Source organism: Corvus cornix, chromosome 13 (assembly GCF_000738735.6).
Source record: "Corvus cornix cornix isolate S_Up_H32 chromosome 13, ASM73873v5, whole genome shotgun sequence".
Taxonomy (NCBI): domain Eukaryota; kingdom Metazoa; phylum Chordata; class Aves; order Passeriformes; family Corvidae; genus Corvus; species Corvus cornix.
The window spans coordinates 13361166-13387457 of NC_046343.1; the positions used below are offsets into that span (position 1 = coordinate 13361166).

The window sequence follows — 26292 nt, forward strand, 5'->3', positions numbered from 1 at the left end:
CCAGATTTCCAAGCGTCAGGCATCAGCAGTTTCTCCTCTTCACAGCTTCATTATTTTTCACCTTTCTGCCGAGCCTGGGGCTCGGCGCAGTTCTGTAGGGCCTGGGCACTTCCCTCTTCTTGCAGACGGCCACGCAGTGCTACTGGCGTTGTTAATGTTTGCTGTGCTCCACCTTGCAGCTGCGGAAATTCCTGACTATCTGGTTTTTCAAAGGGCTGAGGTGAAATCCGAGCGACTGAAGTGCCTTATTTTTTTATAAATTTAACACCTTTCTTGAGGAAACCCCAACCTGAAAACAGGAATGGTCTCACAGCATCTAAAAGCACCAAATAACTACTTCTAACCAGGCTACCAGTGTGGTCTCCATTACCACTGTCTCCTTAGCATGTCCCCATCTGCAAAGCTTTTATCCTGCTGGCACACCACGAGGTGAGGGAACGGGCTAACCGGGTTCTGGGCTGAGGGGGGGACACACAAGGACACTGAGATGATGAAATTCACGCCACTTCGTTATACGTGAGGAACAAAGTTCCTTCTGTCTCCGGTGTCTGGAGGGTCCAGCCCCAGTGTCCCACCACCCCAACCAGCAAAGTGGAGCAGGAGATGCTCCAGGTGAGTGATGTGGCCAATGCCAACACCACCATGAAGTCTCCAGGCAGCTGACTTCAGGAATCTCAAACAACAGCTGAGTGAGGTTCCACAATACCTTCAAGCAGAAGTAATCTTCACACCAAGTTTTGCATTTCCCATCCTGTCTTTAATTAGGTAATTCTTAACAGGGTTATAGACATTTCTCATTTCTTCCAAATGTTTCTTATGAAAGAAAAATTCTCTTTGGCCACTTGACATCATGCACAGGGATGTTCACCCAAAGCAATATGTACAAGACCATTTGTTGACAATGTTTTCCTCCCTTCCTCTCCGAAGTAAAAGCAATTAAAAACCCTTTTGGAAATGTAGACTAGCCTGTTTGCAGGATACTTTTAATTGCACCCCAAGAACGACTTGAATTAATGAATGACTGGCTAAATGCTTAGACATGGGAAAACCTCAGAGAGCACAAAACAAGGTTTGATAACTAACACCAACACAGAAAAACTGCAGTTGAGAACCCAAAGGAGTTGAGAAGCTCTCAGCATTTGAGCATAGAAACACTCCTGGCCTAGAAATATATTTAAAATCATGCCAGAACTTCACCATAGAATCACAGAATGGTTTGGGTTGGAAGGGACCCTAAAGATCACCTCCCAGTGTCCCCTCAGCAGTCCCCAGGACAGATTTCAGGTAGCAGTAATCACCATACTGACATGCACAGTGCGTGTCCAGAGCCATGGAGGAGAAAGGAAAGCCCTAAGTTTGTTTCTGTGTTATTTCATCAGAGCCAGGGAAGAACATTTAACAAAGCAGCTGCTTGACCTTCACGGGAAAGCACCATAAACACAGCAAGGCAGGAACAGATACCATCATATTGACCTGTCTTCAGGGTCTGGCATTCACATTTTCATAAAGTGTCTAAGAAGATAAATCACTATACTAATAATATTTGTATTGATTATCTAAACTGAAGCAGCAATCGACTCCATTGTCTCACTTCCTCTTAAATTGCTCACAGATGGGATCCTATTTCCTATTCTGCATTTCTAATGGGAACACTTAAATCACAGTGCAGAATTATATACACACACAAACTGTTAACAAAAACCCTTTTATGACTTGCATGAAAATAAAGATTTTTCACTTTGTAGCTCACTTTCCACTCCACACAGAAATTAAAAATGACAAATTATCAGCAGATCTCTAAATTACCTCTGCTCGTTATTTCTGGGTCCCTAATATTTGCTGACAGACAGGCCTATACTTTCCAAACCCTGATCAGCGCTTATGGAGACCTGAAGTTTGGACACGGAGTTAAAAGGAGATTCTTTTTTTCCCAAGGCTCTTTAAGCTATCTCAAGATCCAGAAGTAGGGAAATCCAAAATCATTGTAGTGTCAGAGGTAAAATAAACAACAGGTTTTGCTGTTACTGCAGGTACAAAACAAGGGCTGGAGAGACTGGACTTCAGGTGTGACGCTGGTTGCAGCAGGAGCTCAGGACAGCAGCTACCAAAATCAAAAGTAAAGGAAATTGGCAACAGATTCATTGTTCAAAATATGTTTGTCATGAATCAAAAAGCAAAAGGCTTGGATTTTTCTTAAACTTCTCATCCCGCCTAAGCAAGGCTTTTCCCCACCCTGGCACAGGCACAGACTATGGCAGAATAAAAACTAAAAATGTCTTCAGTGTACAAGATGCTGACCTTGTGTTTCACATGGAACTTTTCAGGGCCACCAGGAAGGTGAGGGCAGCCAAGACCCCTCGCTGCCCGGAGCAAGCTGGGATCCCCAACCCCAGCTCCTGCCCCACGCATGGGTCAGCAAAGCCCTGAGCCACCCGGAGCTTCAGCTCATCCCCTCATCTGGTTTCAAGGGACAGCTTCACCACTGCCTCACTGCAGATGAAAAGGGGAACACAAAAATAGTACAGCTCTCAGGGATTGTTGGGCAAGAAGGGAAAAGCCCAGAGCCACAACACAGCAGCTGGACGGCTCAGGCCAGTCCCCAGGACCCATATGACTGTACAGCTGCCATGGTGAATGATCCCCTACGCTGAGGTCAGCTCTGCCCCCGGGCTAAGTAAGTGAAAATAAATGGTTTAGAAGATAAAAGGTCTTTTAAAAAATTTATTTGTCTTGTCGTGATGTCAAAACTGTAATGGGAAGAGACTGGAGGCAGCGATACGTCGGTTAAATGGGAAACAGCCATCCTGATGGTTCAGCACAATAAATTACAAAGCAGATCCCAGCTCATGCGGGATTTGGGGCTGAGCTGCACCGACAGACAAACCCTTGCACGCACCTGTTCCTGGGAAGAAAAGCAGCCTGGAAATACACGTGGAAAAATTGTGGAAATACAGCGATATTTCACAAATCCAAATTGCTGTTTGGACTACATCTCTTATCTTTCTTGTAGATAAATTCTGAGCCTTCCAGCCACAATGAGTTTAGTTTTTTATTCCTGCTCTTCCCAGGAGAGGCATCAAAATTGATTTAAACTATTCCAGGAAGGGAAAGGGTTAATCAGATTTCCCAAGGCAGCTTGCTGTTAAGGTGCCAGAAATACTGAGGGGAAAGAATGACTTGCTAAAGATGGGACAATGGCACTGGTATTTTGCATTTGTTTCCAGGCTTTCAGATAGAACAAATGGGAGTCATTAGTGAAATGAGTTTAGGGAGTTCTAAATTAGCTGTCAGGCTGCCAAACCCGGAGAAGTGCTATGTCAGCCATTAATTCTGGAGAGCACTGGATTACCCAAACCTAGGAAGGAATCCTGCAAAATTTAGAGTCAATTAAAGGAGGCTATTTTGCTATAATAATATTTTCCACACATATTACACCTCCTCATGGAACAGAGCCCGCTTCTACCACAAATGAAATCTCTGGCAGGATGGAGTGTGGCTGATGTCTAGACAGCTGTAATGTGCTCTCCGTGGGCAGGTCCACTGGCATCCCGGGGAAGCTCCAGCTCGAGCAGAAGCTGGGGGCTGCAGGGCACATCACCCCGGCTGGAGGGGCCCCAGGAAGCAGACACCCATTTGCCTCAGCTCCTCGCTTTCTCTGTACCACCCAAAAATCACATCTGTGTGGGGCGTGACGTGTGTCCCCAGAGCGCCCATGGCATGTGGAGGTCACACCCGGCACCGTGTCACACCCCCTCTTCCGTTCCCTTCCCTCCCTGGTCCTCCTGACCCCGCCAGCAAACCCAAGCTCTGTTAAGCCCCGAAACCCCCTGTCTCACGGGAGTTCCGAGCTAAACCCCGGTGAAGCCCGGGGGAGCCCTCAGGAGGCCGTCACTGCCTCAGTGCCCAGCGCTGGGATGCCGATGTCCCACCCGTGCCCTGCCCCTTGCGCAGGGTGTCCTCACACAGAGCCTCCACGCTGCACACTGCAGAGCTTATCAGCGGGAAGGTTTATAAAGCAGGGCGTTTGTAACCTCCTGGGGGACCCGGGAGTGTTTTTTAAGCTGTGATGGAATGGACGCCTGGACAAAACACCACCTGGAACGTGCTGATTAGTGATGTACCCACACACCCCACAGCCCAGCCTGCGGGACACCCAAACACTCCCGCAAATTAAAGTTCCCTCCACCGAGAGGAGCAAAGGGCCCTCACACCTCTCCACTGATGGCTATCACTGCTCACCGCCCCGCAGGACAGCGGTAGCTGGGGACAAATTAAACCAAAAATGCCGTGGCTGTGAAATACAAATGAGGCAAAAAATGCCTTCACCCAACCAAGAGAGCTCTGTCTCCCCAACTGCGCCGGATACACAGATCGTGAACAAACAGGATAGAATGTCTTCTGCCTTTTGTGAAATGAAAATAAATGAAAGGATCTAAGGTTTCAGGTCACTGATCCCTCTCTTCCCTATCTGTACCATTTATCGGAGGTAGAATATAAAGGTTCCAGGTCCTTTTCTCTTTTTTTTGTCAGCACTTTAATGGTTGTTTTTCCTCCTTCACCCTTTCATTTTCTGAATGAAAGGACCACTTAGGAACCTGTAAAGTAATAATAAGCTTATAACAGGAATATTGTTTTTCTGGGCCAGTGCAAACTCCTTCTGAATAGGTTGAAGAGATTAAAGTAAAAATGCAATTTGTAAATAGATCAATCCTTTAATTAGTTTATAGTCTGTTAAGAGATAATATTTTGCTCACATAGATCATCTGTTATCTAAAGATCTCAGAGCACTTTAGGAACATCAATTAAGCCTTAAAAAAAAACCAACCTTGGGAGATAGGTAAGTGTATTTAGATTAATTAGTGTTGCTGTGAGCAGCAGGCATTATTATTAGATTTAATTTAGTCCAATAATTGACTTATCCGTTAATGGATTCTAATTCATCTGAGAAGGGATCAAATCCATCTGATTAAAAGGATTACATCGACTCAATTAATTCTATTAACTGACTTAATTTGCCATTTAATAATCTGACACACGGGGCCAGATCTTGGCCCCAAAGAATGCATAAACCAAAAATTACACACCGGAATTATTATGACAGCAGAATTATGCATTGCAGAGCATGCATTCATGCATTTTGCCATGCACACGGCATTTGCACACCTGGATAGAACAGTCGAGGGGGATTCCTCTGGCCGGATCCCACCAGCCCTGCAGCATCACTGCTCCCTGAGCTAGGGCTGGCTGCTCCTTCTGCTGTACTTGGGGTGGGGGCTTGGAAAGGAGCAATTCCCTGCCTGAGATCTGCCACTTCCCCTCTGTTCTGGGCATTCTCTGCAACCAAGAGGTGAGAAGTTTTACAGAAGTCAATAAAACCTTGCAATAAAAGTAACCTCCCTTCAAAGGCAGGACAAGCCTCCCATTTGGAAGCAGGATATGTGCAAAAAAAAAAAAAAAAAAAAAGGCATCTGGACACTGTTGTGAATGTAAGGGAAGAGGGGAAAGAGGTGCTAAAACATTATTTGTTCCCCTATCCTTGAAACGGGCTGGTGCTAATGGGCTGGTGATGAGCACCATGGACCTTCGCCCCGACAGAGCTTCCCACGTGAACGCTGAGCCTGCGGGGCCCTCGCCTGATGTCGCCTTCTCCTAACGGGCCGAGCTGCTGAGAGAATTCACGGCTGGAGCCAGCTCCCGGGCACCTTTTCCCACGTCTCTTGCCTTTTCTCAGACATTTCTCAGACTTGCTTGTCCTCCCAAAGCCTTCCCCAAGGCGCAATCCTTCCGCCCCCAGCCCCCATCCCCTCGCCGTGCCCTCCCCCAGCAGGGACGGCAGGAGCCGGGCAGCCGGTGCCATCTGCGAGGGTGGCACAGCCCAGAAGCCAGCGGGCACCCCCGAGCGCAGCCCGGTCTGTCACACCGTGCCAGCACGGAGGCAGGCGGAGAGGGAAGGAGAGGGAAAGGGCAGGAGGACACGCAGCCATCTGCTGCGTGGGAGGAGAGGTGTCCTCCTCCAGATGCAGACCTGACCAGCAAGGCGGAGATGTGGATCAAAAGTTTGCAACTGTTGAGATCCCCAGACCCGGTTTAAGCCTCTCTCTGGTCTTGATCAAAGGTTACTCCATAATAATGCCTCAGGGGGAGGGGTTCCTGGCACATAATGAACCCTGTGTCATTGCCTTTGTGTCCAGGTTTGGCTGTAACACAGATGGTTCTCACTCCAGTAACTCCGACATCTCTCCCCCCTCCATTATTCCAGACAGGAGCTCGGCGTGCTCACATCCCGGCCCGCCGTGTCCCACCTCACTGTCTCCCCGACTGCCATGCTCCGAGCGCTCCGTGCCAGGCAGGACCGTGAGCAGATTTCCATAACCTTTCACAGGGCTGGGGCGAGAAGGCTCCGCAGCCGCGGCGGGTGTGATGGGGAGGCTGCGGGGAGGGAGCCGGGCGGGGTGTGCGGGGTGCTGGCCGGAGCCCTCCGGCAGCCGGGAGCGGGGCTCTGGAGGCAGGCAGGGACGGGTGCCGGAGCTCCCAGCCGGGAATCTCGGGCTCCGCCGCGGCAGCACCGCCCTCGGCCACGAGCACGCTCCGCACGCGCGGATTTGTTGTTCAGACACGATTGCATATGTATGAAGGGGACAAGATGGGCTTTGACACATAAATTAGCACTTGTCAGCTGCTCCCGGGAACACTTCCCTGCTGCACCCACTGTAAATGCCGCCTTCTTTCACGGAGAGGAAAACTCCATCACGGCACCTGACAGCCACCGCGGGCAGGAGCCGTCCCCGGGCGGCGGCGGCAGCGCCCCGCGACTCGTTTACACATCAAACCTCGGGAGCATGAATGCAATAAATGACACAATAATTAGCAGCCAAGTGGCACTTTTCACTCCTGTAATATCAGGAAATTTGGGAATGACAAAGGACAAGGTTGATGAGACCTCAGGGCAGGGCTTTCTCCGAGACAGGGGCTGACTGCGCACAAGCGCCTTGGGGGTCACTTCCTACCTGCCAGGTGCTCTCTGGCTGTCGCTCACGCTGCTCCTGCACCGCGCCGGCAGCGGCGGCAGCTGCCCTCGGTGCTCAGCGTGTGCCTCACCCGTCCTGAAGCTTCCTGAGGGAACAGCCGCTCCCAGATTTTGACCTGTCCTCCTCGTAGCTCACCTCCACCTCACCAGTGCTGCAGCAGACAATCCCACACGAATGGTGGTGCCAGCAAACTCACACACACACACCCCTCTGCAGCAGCACGGGAACGCGCGGGGCTGCACATCCCAAACACAAACAGGACCGGTGTTCTAACAGCCCTAAAAGCCTCCCAACAGCCAAACTGAGCAAAAGCTTCGCAGCCACAACCATCTCAAAACGAACCAGAATTACAGCATTTTTCGCAGCCCAGCCTCTAGCAGCATTTCCAGCATGTTGCTTGTGTGCAAATCACAATGAGAATAGTTGAACGCGCTGCTAGCACAGGGCAAGTATTGCTTTTCCTGCAAGATCCACACGCTCAGAGATTCAGCTTGAGCTCTGGGGTACTCTCAGAGCTCTCAAAGTCTAATTTCAGTTCAAACCCAGTATCCCACCACCTGAAAGATGAGACTGCTTAATTCAAACACTGGATTCACCCAACACAAGCCCAAGGGATCATGGGGAAAGGACTTCCCCAACCACCAATTCAGGTATCATTTAAGAATTGCAGTAAACGCACAGTGAGCTCATGGCTTGGGCAGAAAGACATTCTTCTCTTCAACTATATTCTGATAAATTGGGGCATGGCAGTACTGTGGGACCTGCCTGCAGCTGGGAGGCAGCTCCAGCAAAACAAATCACATGTTCTTGACCTGGAAAGGGTTTTTTCCTTTTATCTTCTTTTTTATTGCTCTTACTATTTTTCTCCCAAGAGGTTCTTAGCACAACAGCCTGGATTAAAGCCTTTGACCTGATGTCTGGGGGATCCCAGTAAATATTCTTACCATATTTATCTCCATCTTCTCCTTTGGCACTGATCCTCCTGCCGAGCACTTGGATGTGCTTCCCGCTTGTCCTGCTGTAGAGCTGATAGAGCCGAAGCTGCTTCCTGCTCACATCGTCCCTCGCTCGCGTCTGGTTCTCCACGTGTATCCGAAAATCCACGTTCTCCTCAGCAGCAAACATCTGAGAGGGGTGGGAGTGGGGACAGAGAACAGGACAGACCATGAACACAACAAGGCTCTTGGGCAGAGGGACTGCACACCAGCCTGCCAAGGGCATGTGGCACTGGAGGACTCGGATTTGGCTGCCCTTCACTTGGCAGTGGTGCCAGGCACTCAGTGTGTAATTCCACCCAGAGCTGGCTCTGTGAACCAGTGAACCAAACCTGGGGGGTTACTGTCAAACCGGGTCTTTTGAATAAAAACTTCTGCTTGGCCCTGCTTTGATTTAATCCTGGTCAGCCACGCTGACCATAAATCAGGCTCTCCACTGCATGTGCACAGCCTCTGCCAGGTTACATGGGCACAAATTGGAGAGTGGGGACAGACAACCCCTTCTCAGAGATTTGGTGTGTCACCCTCAGCAGCTGCACTGATTCCCTGGATTAACTGCAGGGAGAAGTCAAGGGGAAAAACTGTTTGTGCTGCCCTTAGCCAACTGGACTTGAGCTTCACACTGGCACAAAATCCACTACGAGTGTCACTTGTACACTCTGCAGCTTGACTCTTTGGCCAGCTCTGCCCTTCGGTGAAGCCATCTCATGGTCACCATCCATGGACGTGTTTCTGTCTACCTCAACAGGGCCACGGGAGATCTCTCTTGGGGAGAGATCATGAGGAGTGGTGAGAGTCAAACCAGCTTTTCCACCAGTGATCAGCCAGGGTCTGACAGCCTCAGCCACCTCATCTGTTTGCTCTGGCCAAGGCAGTAAATTAACCTTAGTTCACTACAGCCTTAAAATAGCACCATAAACTTTTTGTTTAGTTTCCTATCTTAAGTATTCCCAAGAAATACCAAAACAGGAGTCCCACATTTCCTTCCAAAGAGTCATCCTGACTTGCCCAAGGTCAGAGGACCCCACAACACCAATGTTCTCAAGATGCCCTCCCAAGGGGGAGACTGGGCAAAGCACTTCACACCCAAACACTATGAAAGCCCAAAAATTGCTCTGTGATCTGTCCATCTGTGATCTGTGGACCATTTGCACCACAACATCCACACTGTCCACTCCAAACTCACAGATGAGCAAAATTTTGGTGGCAGACTCCCTTTACAGGACAACAAATCACTTAGAAACATGGCCTGCAAGCAAAAGGGATCTGATGTATCAGTGTGGGGAGGCAACTGGCAATGAAAATGAAAAAGGTTAATAAATCCTTGTTCAGATCCATTCCAGACTAAAACACATAAAGAAAGTGGCCACAACACACCAAATAGCCCCACTCCAGCCTCCTGCACATCATCTCACACCAGCAAGTACTGTGAAGCCTGAAGGTCAAAACCTCAGCAGAACTTAGTAGCATTTCCAGTTCTCTAGGGGACACCCAGGCCTGCAGCAGGAGGAGAACTGCAGGCAAGCAGTGCTGCCTAGCACCAGACCTCCAGAAAGCACTCTGAGCCAAAGCCCAAGTTCAGCACAGTGGCAACAGCAGTGAGTTCACAGCGATGCTGCGGGATCGCCTTTGGTGCTGCTGTTACTAAAAGCTGGGATTTTGCTCTTTGACTTTTTGGAGAGAAAATGATTTAGGTCTGATTTGGCTGTCAGAAGCCCATAGGAAGCTGAAGGCACAGGCTGGGCAAAGGGGGGCTTAGGGCAATGCTGGGACATTCACAGCGATGTCAGAGGTGACACACAGGGGTCACAATATTTCCCACTCTCAGCAAATAGCGCAGCCAGGAGCTGTGACCCAGTGCTGAGGATGCCAGAGGAGGAGCAGCCGTGGCCCCGGGCCAGAGGGCAGGGCAGGATGCCACAGCGGGATGCTGACAGAGCTCTGGTCAGCACAGAGCTGGGCTCTGCTCGCCCCGCACTCCCCAGGTACCACAGCTACACCTGAGCACAGGACTTGGCTTTTGACAGCAATAATAATAATTTCTTTTTTTCCTTGCTACGTCTTTTCTTGCTTTCTTTTCAAATGCCATTGTTGCAAAGGATGCTAAACTACCAAACCCAGAGATGTTCCAGTCATGCTGGCAGTCTGCCTCATGCCCACAAAGCAAGGCTATTTGCAGTCAAAATTCTGGCTCCATCATTTTAAGATTTAAAACAGATTTTAAATCAAGATGACGTCGTTACATTGCTTTCACCACATGTTAATGAATTTCACATTTTTCTAGGAAAAAAACAAAACAGGTGGGATTTGAAGTGGGGGGAAGGGCAGGTTGCTTTCTTATTTGGAAACTCCCAACAGAAGAGGCAATCTGTTTTCCAAAACATGTTTTAATTCTCTTCTAATTGTCTCTGGAGCACTCACACTGCAGAGGCCCCAGCCCGTAGCTGCAGTGCCTCGGTGGGCTCGGGAGCACCCACGGAGCATCCTGCACTGTGCTCTGCTCCAACATGTCACCAACACACCTGGGCACCTTTGTCACCATTGTCCTGCCTAAGAACAGCTAATTGAGTGCTCCTTCCCTTTGCAAGAAGGGCACCAGCAGCACAGGGGGGTGACATCTCCTCCTCCCCCATCCAAGGAGCTGGCTGGCATCACCTTCAGCCAAGCCCTGAAGTAGCTGATGCAGGGATCAGCAGCTGATGCTGACTCTGAAATACAGTCAGCCCAGTGTGTATCACTCCATCACTTCCCTAGGAAGAGGCCCAGCTCTGACCCAGGGCAAAAATCCTGGAGGAGGAACATGCTGCAGGTTCCCCTTGCAGCTGACCTCTCCCCTGGCCAGAAGCCGTGGTCCAGAGCAGCAGTGAAACCACCCGGATTTAGCCTCCTGCTTAAAGATAAGCTCACACTTAACCACTCTGTGGAAACAGGATGCTCTGCTGGAGTGTGGCCAAGGGGAATTAACCATGCCAGCATGGGCTGCATCTGGCCTGCAGCAGAGAATATCGATACCCAAAAATAAAAATTCATGTGGTGTTGATTTCATGAGATAAAACCTGTTTGATCATTGCTAAAATCCACTCTCACAGGACCCCCTCCCTACAGGGTGCACTCCCTCAAGCAGCAAACCTCTCTGAGATAAGAAGGTCCATGTATATATACACCATAAGAGAGACTCTTCCATAAATCTCAAAAAAATTGGTAACATATGTCTCCTTTGGCAACTGATCACCAACACTCAGTCAAGGAGGTCACCTGAAACCAAGTACATCCACCCCCAAACACACTTGAATGCAGAAATGTCTTTAAGTCCCTTGAACTAAAGGGCTTTCACTCCTGTTCACCAAAGCAAGTTTTCCTTTTTTATTCTCACTATAGAAATGCTATTACTGCACAAAAACATATCATACACAAAATGAGAGCCTTGTTTTGCCTTTCAGGCTGACCATCCACACCTCCATGCTGTAGGCAGCCAAACAGACTCCACACAGCAGGTCCCTCAAGGGAAGGGCTGCTGGCACCTTCTGGCTCCTGAGCAGCACTGTGGGACACCCTCTGGGGACAGGAGACTGGACTCCTCCAGGGATTTGGGGTTGTATTATGGTCTGTCTGGCATCTATCCAGCTGGTGTGGGCCGCTGTCTGTGCATGCCAACTTCAGCATCTCAGGATGGTGGTTTCATATAACTCCATCTCATTCTTTGGCAACAATTTATAAGCTGCAAAATCCCAGTTGTTAAATCAGAGCATTGAGTTTGGTTTCATTTTCACTCTTCCTCCCTTTTTCTTTTCCATCAGTTCCTTAAATTCCTTATCCATTTATTATTTATTTGTCACTACACCTTTCAGTTATAATATACAGCTACATATAGAGTTGGAAATACAGAGTTTATGCAAGGGAAAAAACAGCATTCCTTTTAAAAATAAGCATCACCTCAAGCCACAGAAGCAACAGAAATGCCTCACTCCTGAAAATAAGCTGCTCTCCCTTGTCTGCCGTACCTGCCCAATCATTCAAGGTGGAGCATCCAGTGCTCCCTCCTTTCCCAACAGCCAAAGGAACCAGAAACGATGTCTGTCTTCTAGTGAGCCCACAACGGGAGATTTTCATGTGCTTTTTTGCCAAATGATTCTCAAATAAGAGTGGATTTCATTTTAAATGGCTTTACAAGGATCCTTCATCTTAAAGAATGACTCCCCTCTTTGTTAAATCCCAGGCGGAGGGTGAGGGAACGACCATTTTGCTGATGCAGCCTTAGGTTTCACTGTGCATTAATCCAAGAAAAGCTCAAGAACGGCAAAAGCCTCCAACAGCAGCACTGTGATGTCAGCCCTGCACAGGCTCGTGCCCCATCTCTGCACTCACAGATGCCTCCTGTGAATGGAGCAGTCCCAGCCCCGCCAAGGTCAATGAAACCCTGGCCGTGCCAAGCCACGTTTACAGGATTTGGCTTTCCACCCGACCAACCTCCACGCACTTCGGATTTTCTATTTTGAGCTTTCCAGTAACAGGGGATGTTAATCTGTTATTGTTCATGTCATAAAGCGTTACAGCATGAGATGTCCAAGGCCCACAGCATGGCCAAGTTCGCTGGGAGCTGGACTTCAGAATTTCCTGGTGTTTTGCTGTTTATGCTACGGAGCACTCAACAGAGAGCAAACCATATGTCATTCCCCCAGCTGAACCAGGAATACAAAATCTCTCTCGCTAAGGGCCGTACCGATTGCAAAAGATAAACAAATCAGGCTATTCAAAGTCCTCTCAAACCCCATCTGATAAGCAGGAAATACTTATTACCTTTCAGCCATCAAATCAACCTAATATTAATGATTTTCTCCATGACCGTCTAAACACATGAAAGTTAACTCAATCAGGTCAGCAAGAGGATATCCAAGACAGATCTCTCTCAAGCCCTCAAAGGCAAGTAACAAACCACTTCGCTTCCATGACTTTGGCAAAATTCCTGTATGCAAATTACAGCAGGATTTGCTAGCTCCCCATGACAGCCACCCTCAGCACAGAGTGAAACACAATGCACTCCTTTTCCCTCCGTTTAACTGCAAAGTCAATCCATCACCAGGATATTGTTACCTTCGTGTTACGGAGCCCAGTCTGGAGCCAGCCAGGAGTGGATGAGCACTGCCTGGGTATAGTCCCTTCTTTGGGTTTAGGAGCACGTTTGTGCTTCTCCTTGCACTGCATTCGGGCTGTTCCCTTTCCCTCTGCTCTCTTCCCAACCTCCACTCCGCCATGCAGGGGCAGGCAGAAAGCCAAGGGCAGACCACCTCCACCTCCCTGCGCCACAGCGCGCCAAGCTCTCCCTTGGCATGGCCCAAGCAGGAGATGTCAGCCCATCATGGAGAAAACCCCAGAGCTCTCCCTGTTCCTGCACGGATACACTCTGGAACTGAGCCCCTCATTTCTTTGACTTGAGCATTTTCAAGTTACTGCAGTAGGTGAAATTCGTGGAATTTTGCTCTTTGTTTAATGCGCTCTGAAGTGCATGTAGGGATGGAGCTGGAAAGGAGAAGGAAATGCGGTGATGAGCAGGTCAAGCTTGCCCATCCCTTTGGACTTCAGAAATGTTAAACAAGACCCAAAGAGAACACATTTCCAGGGCTTGGAAAAGCGGACATACAGCTCCGTGAGGTGACACAAACTTGGATCCAAAAGCCGCTCTGCAAGCGAAGCCTCCTTTCCTCCAGAGAGCTGCCTTGTGCATTCAGAGAGGCAGATTGCATCTCCTCGGGCAGTGTCAGACCTCTGCTCCCTCTGAAACACACAACCTCTGAGAAATGCAGCCATCACTCAGCCACACTCCCCAGCAGCTCCCGGGACCCCCCAGCTGTCCAAGCCATGCACCACTGCAAAAGCAACGCGTCTGTCGGCCTTGGGATGGCAGACAAAGCGTTAGTGAGCCTGGTATGAAACCAGGAGGGAGGCAGGAGGGAGTGCCAAAAAACTGGAACCTGAGAGCTTGAGGAAATGAATGTTTTATGGCCCATCAGTCAGTATTTGACCATTTTCTAGAGAAAGATGACGCCACCTTCAAGAAAACCATGTTTCTCCTTTTGATGATGGAATGAGCCATAGCCAGAACTGTGAAAATGCACCATTTGTGATATGGTGACATTCTAAACTTGTTGCACCCTGGGAAATGGCTAATCCTGGGGAAGAGCAGGGTTTCAGCCTTGATGAATGACTTTTAGAAGCCCAGCTGGAGGCAGGACGGTGCCTGCAGCCAGCGCAGCCCAGCACCAGAGTGCTGCTGAGGTGCTGCGCTGCAGCTCCCAGAGGGGCTCAAACACCCCCAGCCTCTCATCTCCACCTGCACCTGCCTGTTCTCACCCACTCAGAACAGGCCACTGCCAGCAGCCCCCAGGTCACACACATTATTAACGATGTCACCCTGAGCAGCAGCAGCTCAGCTGCCTGCACGAGGCAGCCCTGGTACCCCTGTGCCCCTGAGCTGTGACCTGGTGCTGCAGCACCAAAGGGGCCAAGACTGAGCTCCCTCCCAGCACCCAAAGGCAGCTCTTTCCCAGTGGGACCCGTTCCTGCTACCTGTGTCGATCGCAGCAAACCAACCCCATGCATCTTGGCTGAGGGAGATCTGCAGGATGCCACAGCTTGCCACGGGCTCTTGACAGTTTGAGTCTCCAGAAATACAATTCAGACATTAACTCTTTTTCTTATTTTTCTGCAGTTGTGACACATCTTTATTATTATTATTATTATTAGTTAAGGGCTGGTATTATTTTACCACAGCTAATCATCAGGCAAGGAGCAAGCAGGGTTTTTTCTTTCTTCCTTTCTTTCCTTGTCTTTTTTCTCTTTTTTAATGCTTGTTATACCTCTGCCACATACTTCCTCTCCACACAGAAATATCCCTTCAAAGCTTGATAGTATTGAGCAGCTTTCAACCATGCCCAGCAGAGCCATGTATTCTCTGCATTTGTCTGGCCTTTGTTTCTAGGAATGAAATACCAATGGCTGAACAGTGTGACTTCGTTTCACTCCTTCATTCCAATACTTGTTCTATTTCTATCCCACTGGGTCAAACTCACCTATTGTGAGACCTCACCGATTTCAATTACATCAGGGATTAATTTGTTCCATTGCGTTGAAGCTGTTAATACAATCCTGGCTGGCTCTAGATTAGAAAAGGCACGGTGGGACCTCCCTCGCAGGCAGTGTGTTTAACAGCAGTCTTGATCTTCAGTTTTGTTCAGCGGTGGGGTGGGTTTTTTCTTCCCTTTGTGCCCCTTTGCCCCTCTTTTCACAATCTTCCCCTTCCTTTCTAAATTGCCCTTATCAGAACTGGGTGGTCCTGACTTGCACTGCGCCTGGCCAAGGGTTGCCTCCCGGAGCTGCCGCTCGAGGCTTGCGAGGGAGGTCGGTGCTGGAAGGTCTGACCTGAACCACACAGACGTGACCACTCCAGCTCTGGCACCTCATCTTCCCCAGGACCATTTTGGAGGGTCACTGCAGGCCCCCATGTTCTCAAAGGGATCTGCAGGTGCTCAGTTCTGCAGCTCTGGCCAAGGTCTTGAGGGGGAAATGGAGATGCTGGAACATGGATGAAAATGGACACACTGAAATGCACATTTATCGAGGGGCTCTGGTTGTCCTGTCCAGGCTTCCCAAACTGGGACACAACACCACAACATAGCTTTGAAATGCTGCCCTGTGGTCTCACAGGACACCTGTGATATCAGCAACCTCAGCAAGCCTGGCTCAAACTTGTGCTTATTCAGGGGATTTTGTCTCAGGAAGAGACACTGGTGCCGGGAGGCTCAGGGCCCACGTGGGTCCAAAGCAGTTCAGCTTTGCTTGAGTGCTACAACTCCTACAAAATCCACTGCTTTTCATTTAAAAAAAATCCAGCCATATCTTAGCAGACTGTCTTTTTAGGAAACAGTGATGATTCCAGAATAATAAGAACAAGAGTTTCAAAAGATAAGTAGGAGGAAAAAGAGAGGATATGAAAATCAAACAACTCATCAAACAGATTTCTCCCTTGCTTACTGAAATTCATTACATTTCCATGGTGATTTCATGAGGACACCCCAGGCTTCCATGGGGCAGCTCTGTGCAGCCTGGGCTGCAGAAGCTTGCACAGGTGAATGCTGGAGCTGTCAAACTCACCAGACAGACAGAAGCTGGACAGGCTGTGTTCCAGGGCTCCAAATTTTTTCCCGTGTTCACAGGAATAAGCTGGACTAGCATCACCCACAGTATATTTAGCTGTGCCATTCACCTCAGACCTTGGCAGAGCCATCCAGGGACAGGGTGAAATCTCCCCCTTCCATCTCCCACTCAGGTCTCACCCCTTTGGTGCCAAGTGTTCCCTGAACAGCATTGCCTTGGACCTGCCCAGCGTGGCCCTGGACAGTGTCTGACCGTGGCAGCCCAAGCCTTGGTGCCAGCAGAAACCCCCACACTCCAGAGCACTGAGACCTCCCAGAGCGGGCTCTGCTCTGGACACGGGATCACTGAATGTCCTGAGCTGGGAGGGACCCACAGGTTCATCAATCCAGCTCCTGGCCCAGCACAGACACCCCAGCAACCCCACCCTGTGCACCCCTGGCAGCTCTGGCAGCCTCGGGGCCGTGCCCATTCCCTGGGGAGCCTGGGCAGTGCCCGGCACCCTCTGGGGAAGAACCTTTCCCTGCTCTCCAGCCTGAGCCTGCCCTGACATAACCTACCTTGCAAATCAAACCCTCCCTGACACACACAGCCCATGGAGACAAGACAGGAGTGGCTGAGGATGATGTGTTACCCTCCAAGAGCTTTCACAGTCCTGATCTACAAAAATCACTTCTTCCTCAAGCCTAAGCTTTCCAAAATATTCCCCTCTATGCTTGCAGAGTGCCGTGGTTTCTCCCAGCTGGTGTTGCTGGGGGAGAGCTGAGCTCCCACTGCCGCCACTTCACCACAGTTATTTCCAACACCATCAATTTCACTGAGGACAAAACAAAACCCCAAACATTTCCCCCCTTCCCACTGTGCCTCCCACAGGGCGCACTCTCTGCTCCAGAGGAAGTTTCCGTATTCATCCATGTCCCCCACACTCTGCTGACCAGTGGCAATGTCCTTCACAGTTCCCATGGGCCACACTGGACCCTGCATCCCTGAGAGGCTCTGTGCTGCTGCCACCACTCCTCCCCACTCACACCACGACACACGTTTCTCAGAAGTCATTTCATGCCCCTGTCCCTCCTCACAGCATCGGTATTGCTGCAAACAAATCTGCACCAGACTTTGCAGAACAGCCCCAACCAACCCCTGTGAAACCATGGATCGGGGAGCTTGGCATGCTACCACTGCCTTCACTACCTTAACAGAAAACCATTTTCTTCCCTTGATGGAGAAAACACTCCTGCTGAAATAAACTGCCCTGCTATGCAGGAATTAAACCCATTCTGCAATTCAGTCTGTTGCAAGTAGTTCTCTGTTACTGGTTTTGAGCAGTTGAAACAGGGATTCAAGAAACAAAACCCTGAGAGGAAACCATCAAGGCTCATCAGCCCAAAACACATACAGAGCACACAGGGTGCCCAGCACGGCCCGGCACAGCACCTGTGTGGGGCACATTGCCCACCCGAGCCGTGGAGGAGGAGGTTCTTTTTGCAGCAGGTCCAGCAGCCACCTTGCCCCTAAACAATTTAAAAGCCTTTTCCCAGCGCAGGTGGCTCTGCACAGGTGGGCACAGGGCTGAGGGGCTGCCCACCCCACCCCACCCCAGGCGCTGCTGGCCAAGCACACGGGCTGTCCCCATGACCCTCTGCTGCTCACCTGTCTCACCCAGGGCTGGAGGAGCCTGGGCTGGCCACACCAGCGAGGCTGCACTGGGGACCAGGGCAGATCTCCCAGAGGGGCGTTCTGGGACAAAAGCTGCAGCATCTCACTAAAAATCCTTACCAGCAATTTGTTCACCTCTTCAAGTGAGACCTGAGCCCAAATACTGAGTAACTTGCCAGGTTCAAAGCACTCCTGACCTTTTCTCCCCTCCCCTCCACCAGCAGCAGCCCCTCCTCAGGGCAGATGCTCCTGCTTCAAACCCGTTTGGCCACAGCAGCAGGGCAGAGTGGAAACCCCGAGCCCACTCCCCTGAACCTGGTCAGGCATTTCCTAAACCCTGGAAAAAGGCAGAGTTATTCACCACAAGGACTTAAAATGCCAGTTTAAAGCATGAGCCTTCCAGGTTCTAGGTGACATCTCTGCTCTTCTGCTTGATACCAGCCCAGCCGAGACCTCCATGAAAACAGGAGCAAAGGCACAAGACATGGAAAACCCAAGGGATGCTCAGGAAAACCCTGCCATCAGAGGGAGATGGAAGATCATCAAAGACCAACCTCCCCATAAGAGAACAATCATTTGCAGGGGCAGCACCTCAGCTGTGATGCAGTGCTTATCCTGGGAGCTCCTTTCATCCTGGTCCCCTGACATCCTCCAAGGAGCACAGATCCCTGCTCCCACTGCAGAAAAGCAACTCCCTCTAGGGTAAAACACGGCAACTGCCGAGCAGTGCACACCAGCTCAGGGCAGGATTCACAAAGTACCTTTTGGCATTGCATTTGCAAAGAAATCAGAGATGTGGCCAACAACTGTGCCCACAGCAGCTCCCAAGCACTGGCCTCTAAGAGCTCTATTCAGCAGAGATGCCTGGGGACCCGGCTGAATTATCCCATGTCACCTTCCTCTATCAAGTGTCCTCTCTGGAAATCTTTTACTGAGCTCCAATCGGTTCCACTCCTGCTCAGTCTGACAAGTTAACACCCAGTGACCCTCTGTGGGAATGGTACCACGGGGAAGGGACCTCCTCAGGAGCCCCTGCTCACTCATCCCATGATTCGGCAGCCTCTGTGCAGTGCTGGAATATGGAATAATGGTTGTGTCCAAGGACAGGGAGGTTAATCCACCTAACAATGACTGGAGGCCAGTCGGGGGATTTACTGAACTTCCAGGAGTCATTCCACTGGGAACATTTGTGCTGCTGGTACCTCACTTCTGCCTGGGTTCATCTGCGCTAGCCTGTCTCCGTTTCTTTCACGCCTGCTTTCTGGACTGGCTGTCTGAGACCCAAAATCCCTTCCACAGCTGGAACCCTCCCCTCCTACACTTTTAGTTTGCCTCCTCCATCATTCAGCCAAGCTGCTTCTTCACTCCCACCATCTCCAGCTTACTGCTCTGAAGAGAGACATTTGGAGGTTCAGGGCAAGTACCAAATCCATGGTATGGAAACCGCCCCTGGAAACCGGGAAATTCACAGCAGCCTCCAGGGTTACAGGACCCCTAATATCAGCAGGGAAAAAAAGTGTTGTATCTCTGATCTCACTTTCAGAGCTCCATTCCAACACCCCACAGGGATGCCCAGCTCAGGGACAGGCTCTCTGCTCCCTCCATGCCCCAGTGACACAAAGCCTGTGACAGCCGGGCTGGTGCTGCCCGGCGTGGCTGGACAGGGCAAGGGTCACTGTGGACCTGCCCCTCCCCAGCTGCCAGGCTGATCCCAAGAGTCAAAGCAGGAAAAGAAGTTGTATGTGAAGATCTCTGCAAACTTCAAGCTATGATTCAGAGAGACAGTGACTTCTCCTCGGGTCTAAAAACCCAATAAAATACTATCACTGGCATTCCTGTTTCTCCCTCCAGTTCCCACGTAGCAGGGATGCTGGGAATATCAGAGGAGCCCTGGCTTCAGAAACTGTTGGAAGAGTCAGGCACACAACCCTCTTTAAAGAGCAAAGTACACAGCTGTGCCAAACCCCAAAATTCCCAGAAAGGAGACAGAGGTGACATAAAATTCATCTGCCCTGTTCCTGCAGGGGCCGAGGGGTGCCCAGCACTGCTGTGCCCAAGGCAGGTGAAGGTGTGGAAACAATGCTGGAGGCTCCTAAGCAAAGAGAGGGAAGGGAATGCAGACAACAGCACAGCTGGGCCATCACTGCTGCTTCCAGCCTGCCCAGCACGGTGGCAGAGTCCTGCTAGACCTGCTGGCACCATCCCAGAGAGGAGAAAAAGGCTTTGGAGAAGGAGCTGAGGGCTGCCAGTCACACCAACCCGGTACCTGCTAACAAAAGGATCGAGCAGAGGTTTGGCATCCTGATTTCCCTCTGTGGAAACCCCCTGCCACGGAGTCCCCTTCCCAAGGAACCACAGAATGAATCACAGATTGGCCTGGGTTGGAAGGGACCTCAAAGATCACCTCATTCCAACACTCTGCCATGGGCAGGGACACTTCCACTGTCCCAGGCTGCTCCAAGCCCCAACTTGCCTCGGACACTGCCAGGGATCCAGGGGCAACCGCAGCTGCTCTGGGCACCCTGTGCCAGGGCCAGCCCACCCTCACAGGGAAGCACTTTTTCCTAATATCCCATCTAAAGCTACTCTCTGGCAGTGGGAAGCCGTTCCCTGTTGTCCTGGCACTACACGACCTTGTACATTGTCTCTCCACCTTTTTTGTCAGCTCCCTCAGTGCTTCACCACTGCCTGCTCCTGCCTGAGGACTGATCAGTTCTGCCGACACAAGTCACCCTCGATGCCAGCCCCAGCCCATTGCTCCAGGCTGAAGGGCTCCATGAGCGTCTTTGCTCCAAGTCATCAACGCTGCTCCAGGCTGACCCGTGGAGCGCCCACAAAACCCATCAGCACTGAGAGGGAGAGATAGAAAATACGCTGGCTGGGTTGGTCTGTAAAGGCTCTTCCTCCAGCACAGCCGGGACCACCCCACACCTGCCAGCAGTCACGGAACTTCTTCTTCCCCAAAAGCACTTTGAAATACGTTCTCAAGCCCTATTATCTCTCCTGTTCATACCACGCTCCCTCTATTATCGAGAAATCTCCAAATAATTTATAAGCCCGCAAGCTCCTGCACTAGCAGGGCCATAAATCACATTTACAAACCCCATCACCTGCTGTTCCCAGGGCTGCCGGGGCTGGACCAGGAGGCCACGGGAGCAGCTCCCGAGCCCTCCAGAGCCGGCATGTTCCGAGGAGAAGGCAGCTCTGCTCCGCACCAGCCCGAGGTTTGTTTAAGTATCCAGAGAGGATCCCAGCCAGCGTCCTGCCTCACTGTGTTCTCCCCATCCGACCCCAATACAAACACACAAAAGAGGGTTGTCTTTGCGCAAAATCAAACCAAGGGAGGAGGATGTTTTTGGCTATTTTCCTCAAGGAGAGGGGTTGCCCATCTAATAATCCCTAAATGGGCAGTGGGTTGTTCGGCTTTCATGTGTGCCTCTGAGCCTCCCCTCGCCGTGCCAGGTCACTGGTTTTCTTTTCCACAGAACTGCAAAACCCCTGAATAACAAGGTTTGTGCATGGAAGTGCTGACACAACCCTTAACTACAGCATCCTGAACATGATACCAGAATAAGGACGCTCCCTGTGTGGCCCAGCCTATGGATAAATAAAGCATTTCAGCAGCCAGCGCCGACAGATCATAAACCTCCACGAGCATAAATACCAACAACAACCCAAAAAGATTAGAGGGCTTAGGGGCGAGGCAGGCTGGGATGATTTAGAGTTGGTGTGGAAGGGTCATTATTGCTGAATAGGTGGGGGTGAGTGGGCCACAGAAATCAATAAACCATTCTGCTCCCAGGGAAGGAAGGGGCCACGCTAATTGTGCAAACAGACATTTCCCGTTTGAGGCTGGAGCTCTCCCACTCACCCAGCACAGAGGGATGCAGGGAACCCACTCCAGTTGCTGAGGGACAGGGACCTCACTCCATGACACGTCCCAGGAGCTGTCACTCGGGGCAGAGCTCACCTAAGCCCCTTGCTGAGCACAACCTGCTGCTGGAGGCAGCTTCAAATGATGCAGATGCAGGCAATGTTCAGCTCCATTAACTCCATTTTCTAGGCAGTTAATATACAGCTGGCACAGGTATCTCAGTTGCTTTCAGCATCACCATCAAGTCAGAGCTTTTCCAGTGCCCACTTCTGGCACTGAACAATCACCCAGCAGGTCCTGCCAGCACCAGTTACCTTCAAGCACCAAAGACAACTCTGGCATCCATTTCATCTTGATTAAACAACACCATCCGGAAGCTTCCACACTGGCATCAGAGATGGAGGTGGCCACAAAATGAGCCACAACAGCTCTCTGGATCCTCCAGCGAGGGCAGAGCCACAGCTTTGCAGACGGGTGTGCAGGCACAGAGCTGCTGAGGCACAGAGTTCAAAGGCAGCAAGCAATTCCTCCTTTGGTCCTCCCTGTTCCCAATTTTTCTACTTTTTTCCCCCACTTTCTTTCTAGGGAACACAGTAATGACAAAAAGACACTCGCTTTGGAGAGTGAAGCCTATTTATAATCAGAATAAATCGATACCATACAAATACACAGCTATTTGTACCCAAGGGGCCGAGGGCACCCCAAAGCCCATTTTGGGACACACTGAGGAGGGAACCAGCAGCCAGTGGCAATGCCTGTTATCCCCATGAAGAAACCTGAGCTCACAAGCATGTACAGGTGCAATTGGTGGCAGTTTTTACTCCTGCTGGTCAGAACTGGCTGCTCTGGCAAAGCACAGAGACCTGCTCTGCTCCCCCTGCATGAGCCACTCTCCTCCTCTCTGCCTTTCCAAAGGTATTTAAAGGAAACACTCTCTAGATCAGTTAATAAAATAGCTTGAAGTTTGCCCAGCTCACATCAAGCTTACAGCTTGCAGTTAATGGATTTCAATTTTACTTGGGATTTTAAGAGTTTTTAAAACAAGTAATTTCATCTTCCCTCCAGAAAAAAATTTCTCAATGGCTTCACTGAAAAAATATTCCCAGGAATGGACAATTCTGCTGCTTGTGTACTAAAGACAGCCCGGAAAAAAAAAAATCGGATTACTACTGAGCCTTATCAAAAATATGGCATAAACCATGTGTTGACTTCAATCCAAACCAAACTGTCAATCTGCCTTCAGGATCCGATATAACAAACACGCAAGCCCAGGGCCAGAAAAGGAAAGCCGAGTTTGTTTCCTAATAGAAGATTTGTTCTGATCTCTATTAGCCACACTTCTGCCTGGAAATATTTACACTGCAAATGCCAGGCAAATAGGATTTCTTATCTTTCTGCTTTGTTGAGCGAGGGAAAAGTCTTGTTTGGCATTAATTAATTTAGATTGCAGGTTTCCCATTTTCAGGGAACAATTCTCAACAGTTTTGGAAAATAAATCTGTTTTTGAAATGTTTGAAATAGCGGAAAAAAGAAAATGGTGTTAAAATCACTGAAACTTGGGCTGCTGCATCCCAGCACAGCTCAGGGGCACCAGGGAGAACCCCACACATTTTGCTGCATCCATCACCAGTCAGCAGCAGTGGGAAAAAAGCTGCTGGGGGGTAATTCAGGCCAGACATGGGCAGACACGACATGAGACCTTGTGTCATGAAGCTGGGGATTCCCCAAGAGCCCTTTCTTTGAGCCACCAGCATCCACACCCACAGCACAGGGATGCTGCAAAGCCCCATGCCTCGTCAGGACACCCCCAGGTCCCTGCCTGGTCTGGGGACACTCACAGGTGCCACCCACCCAGGCCACCACCCAGCACAGAGCAGCTCTGCCCGCTCAGCCTTGCTGACCTCAGGTCAGACTTTGCACAAATTTCCCTTGGAAGTGAGACCCCACAACTGAACCTGGTGGTGCTCAGCTTCTTGACACACACGGTGATGGTGCACACTGGGGAAATCAGGCTCCCAGAAATGAAAGCTGAGCAAATAAACTCCATTTTCTTGTTTGCTACATTTAAACAGCAATTAAACTCCTATTACCTACTCTTTCAACATAAACAGCACAAAGCAAGCCCTCTGCCTCGCTAGCAGACTGCTCCCATTTATTATAGGGCAAGGGGGAATGAGTTTAAAGTAAAAGAAGAGAGATTTAGATTAGATGTTAGGAAGAAATTCTTTCCTCAGAGGTGGTCAGGTACTGGCACAGATTGCCAGAGAATCACTGAATATTCTGAATTGGAAGGTACTCATCAGGATCATCAATCCAGCTCCTGGCCCTGCACAGACACCCCAGCAACCCCACCCTGTGCACCCCTGGCAGCTCTGGCAGCCTCGGGGCCGTGCCCATTCCCTGGGGAGCCTGGGCAGTGCCCGGCACCCTCTGGGGAAGAACCTTTCCCTGCTCTCCAGCCTGAGCCTGCCCTGGCCCAGCTCCAGCCGCTCCCTGGGTGCTGTCCCTGGCCCAGGAGCAGAGCTCGGAGCTGTCCCTGCGCTGCCCTGGGCAGGAGCTGCAGCCCCGGGGAGCTCTGCCCTCAGCTCCTCTGCTGCAGCTGGACCAGCCCAGTGCCCTCAGCCGCTCCTCGGGTGGCCCCTCCAGACCCTTCCCCAGCCCCGGCTCCCTCCTTTGGACGCTCTGGAGCAGCTTTGGATCTCTCTGATGTTGTGGCACCCAAAGTGCCCCAGCACTGGAGGTGAGGCTGCCCCAGCCCAGAGCAGAGCGGGACAATCCCTCCCTGGCCCAGCCTGATGTCCCCAGGACAGGGATGTCCCTCCTGGCTCCAGGGCACTGCTGACTCACATCCAACTGGCCATGGACCAGCACCCCCAAGTCCCTTTCCAGGGGCTGCTCTCCAGCATCTCATTCCCATCTGTACATCCAGGGCTGCCCCATCCCACTTGCAGAATCCAGCACCTGCCCTTCTTAAAACCTCATATTGTTGGTGATTTCCCAGCCTTCTCATTAGTCCAGGTCCCTCTGCAAGGCCCCCTTCTGCCTTCTAGGGAGTCAACAGCTACTCCAAATTTTGTATCATCTGCAAATTTACTTAAGTATCTCTTCAAACTCAGTATCCCTGAATCCAATTTGCAAATAAAGATGTTGAGGAGCACTGGTCCAAAGAATTTGTGGATCCTTCATCCCTGGAAGTGTCCAAGGCCAGGTTGGACAGTGGAAGGTGTCCCTGCCCATGGCAGGGGGTGGAACAAGATGGGCTTTAAGGTCCTTCCCAACCCAAACCATTCTGGTTCCGTGATGAGCAGGGCAGACCCTCTGTGCTGGCCAGAGCTGCCCTCACTCCTCCCTTCCAGCCTGAGATGTTCCAGCTTTGAGAACCCCGATGGCAAACACAGAGTCCCTCCCATCCCCACAGCCCGTGGTCAGGCTGGCACGGCCCAACTCCCAACATGGAATTTCACATTTAATTCCAGGGGAAGTTTGTAGCACCACCTGCTCCCCGGGACAAAGGTGCCCTGTGCAGGCAGCCCCCAGCGCTGCTCCTGCAGCAGAGCTGCTGGTTTCCCATCGATTGCTGGGGGGCTGTTTGCTGTCCTGATCTCAGCTGGCCGGGACTCTCCCCAATCACAGCAAGGTCGCGACCACGGGGTCAGAAACCTGCACTACATAGATCATAATTTATTGTACAGCTAATCAATACTGCACCACACCGTGCAGTCCTGCAGTGCAGCCTCACACCCAGGGGCTGGGGCTGCTCATATGGGATCGTAACCCTCTGGCCTGGGAGAGGAAGGGGGTCAAAAGCAGCTTCCACGTTAGAGCTGGGGAACACGACTGGAAATGGAGTACACACTCCACTAGCTGCTCATTCCTACATTCCCACAACCCAGTCCAATTCCACCTCTGACTTGAATTCACCCTGGGAAAGGAAATAGGATCATCTGGTCAGGACTGTACCCGACACTCCAAGGGGAGCAGTGATGCAGCCGCACTGTGAGGAATCACCCAGGCTCTGACAGGAAGGAAGTGACCCCAGTCCCTGTGGCCACAGCACTGCCAGCTTCCCAGACCATCCCTCTCTTCAATGATAAAAAGCATCAGAGCAGCAGCAAAATGCCCTTCTATCAAAAATGTCCTTCAGGCCACTTTCTAATTTGTATTCCCAGGGCTTCCCATCCCAGCAGCCATGGCCACAGACACCCAGCACACACTGCACAGTCATTTACCAGGCTCACCACTGCTCCCTGCATTCTTCTGTTAATTCTGGATTTCTGTGCAAGAGTAGCTCAGGGTATTCCAAAAGATACAAAACAAGCTGTCCTTCAAAATGGTGCCAAAGATAGTATTCTAGCAGGAAAAAAAGGGATTTGAAATACATAGCAGGAGAAAAAGGAACTGGGAGGACTAAGGAGTGCTGGGAATACCTTGTAGGAAGAGCAATCTGTTATTAATTGCTGCATCCTGGTATTTCTATCCACACAATATGCACTTCTCTGGGACCTTCACCACGGTTTAGCATCCATCCATTTGGATTTTAAAAGATGAACAGAGGCACCACAGGGCACACTGGGCCCCTCGCCACCCTGCT

At 50.7% G+C, this 26292-nt stretch overlaps 1 protein-coding gene across 1 annotated transcript in view; it reads right to left on the reverse strand.

Moving 5' to 3' along the window:
* FGF18 (fibroblast growth factor 18) overlaps window positions 1–26292 on the reverse strand; it is a 67765-nt gene that overhangs the window by 33198 nt on the left and 8275 nt on the right. The window contains exon 3 of the mRNA XM_010410142.4: window positions 7973–8153. Coding sequence (XP_010408444.1) covers window positions 7973–8153 — 181 coding nt within the window. The remainder of the gene's footprint in view (window positions 1–7972; window positions 8154–26292) is intronic.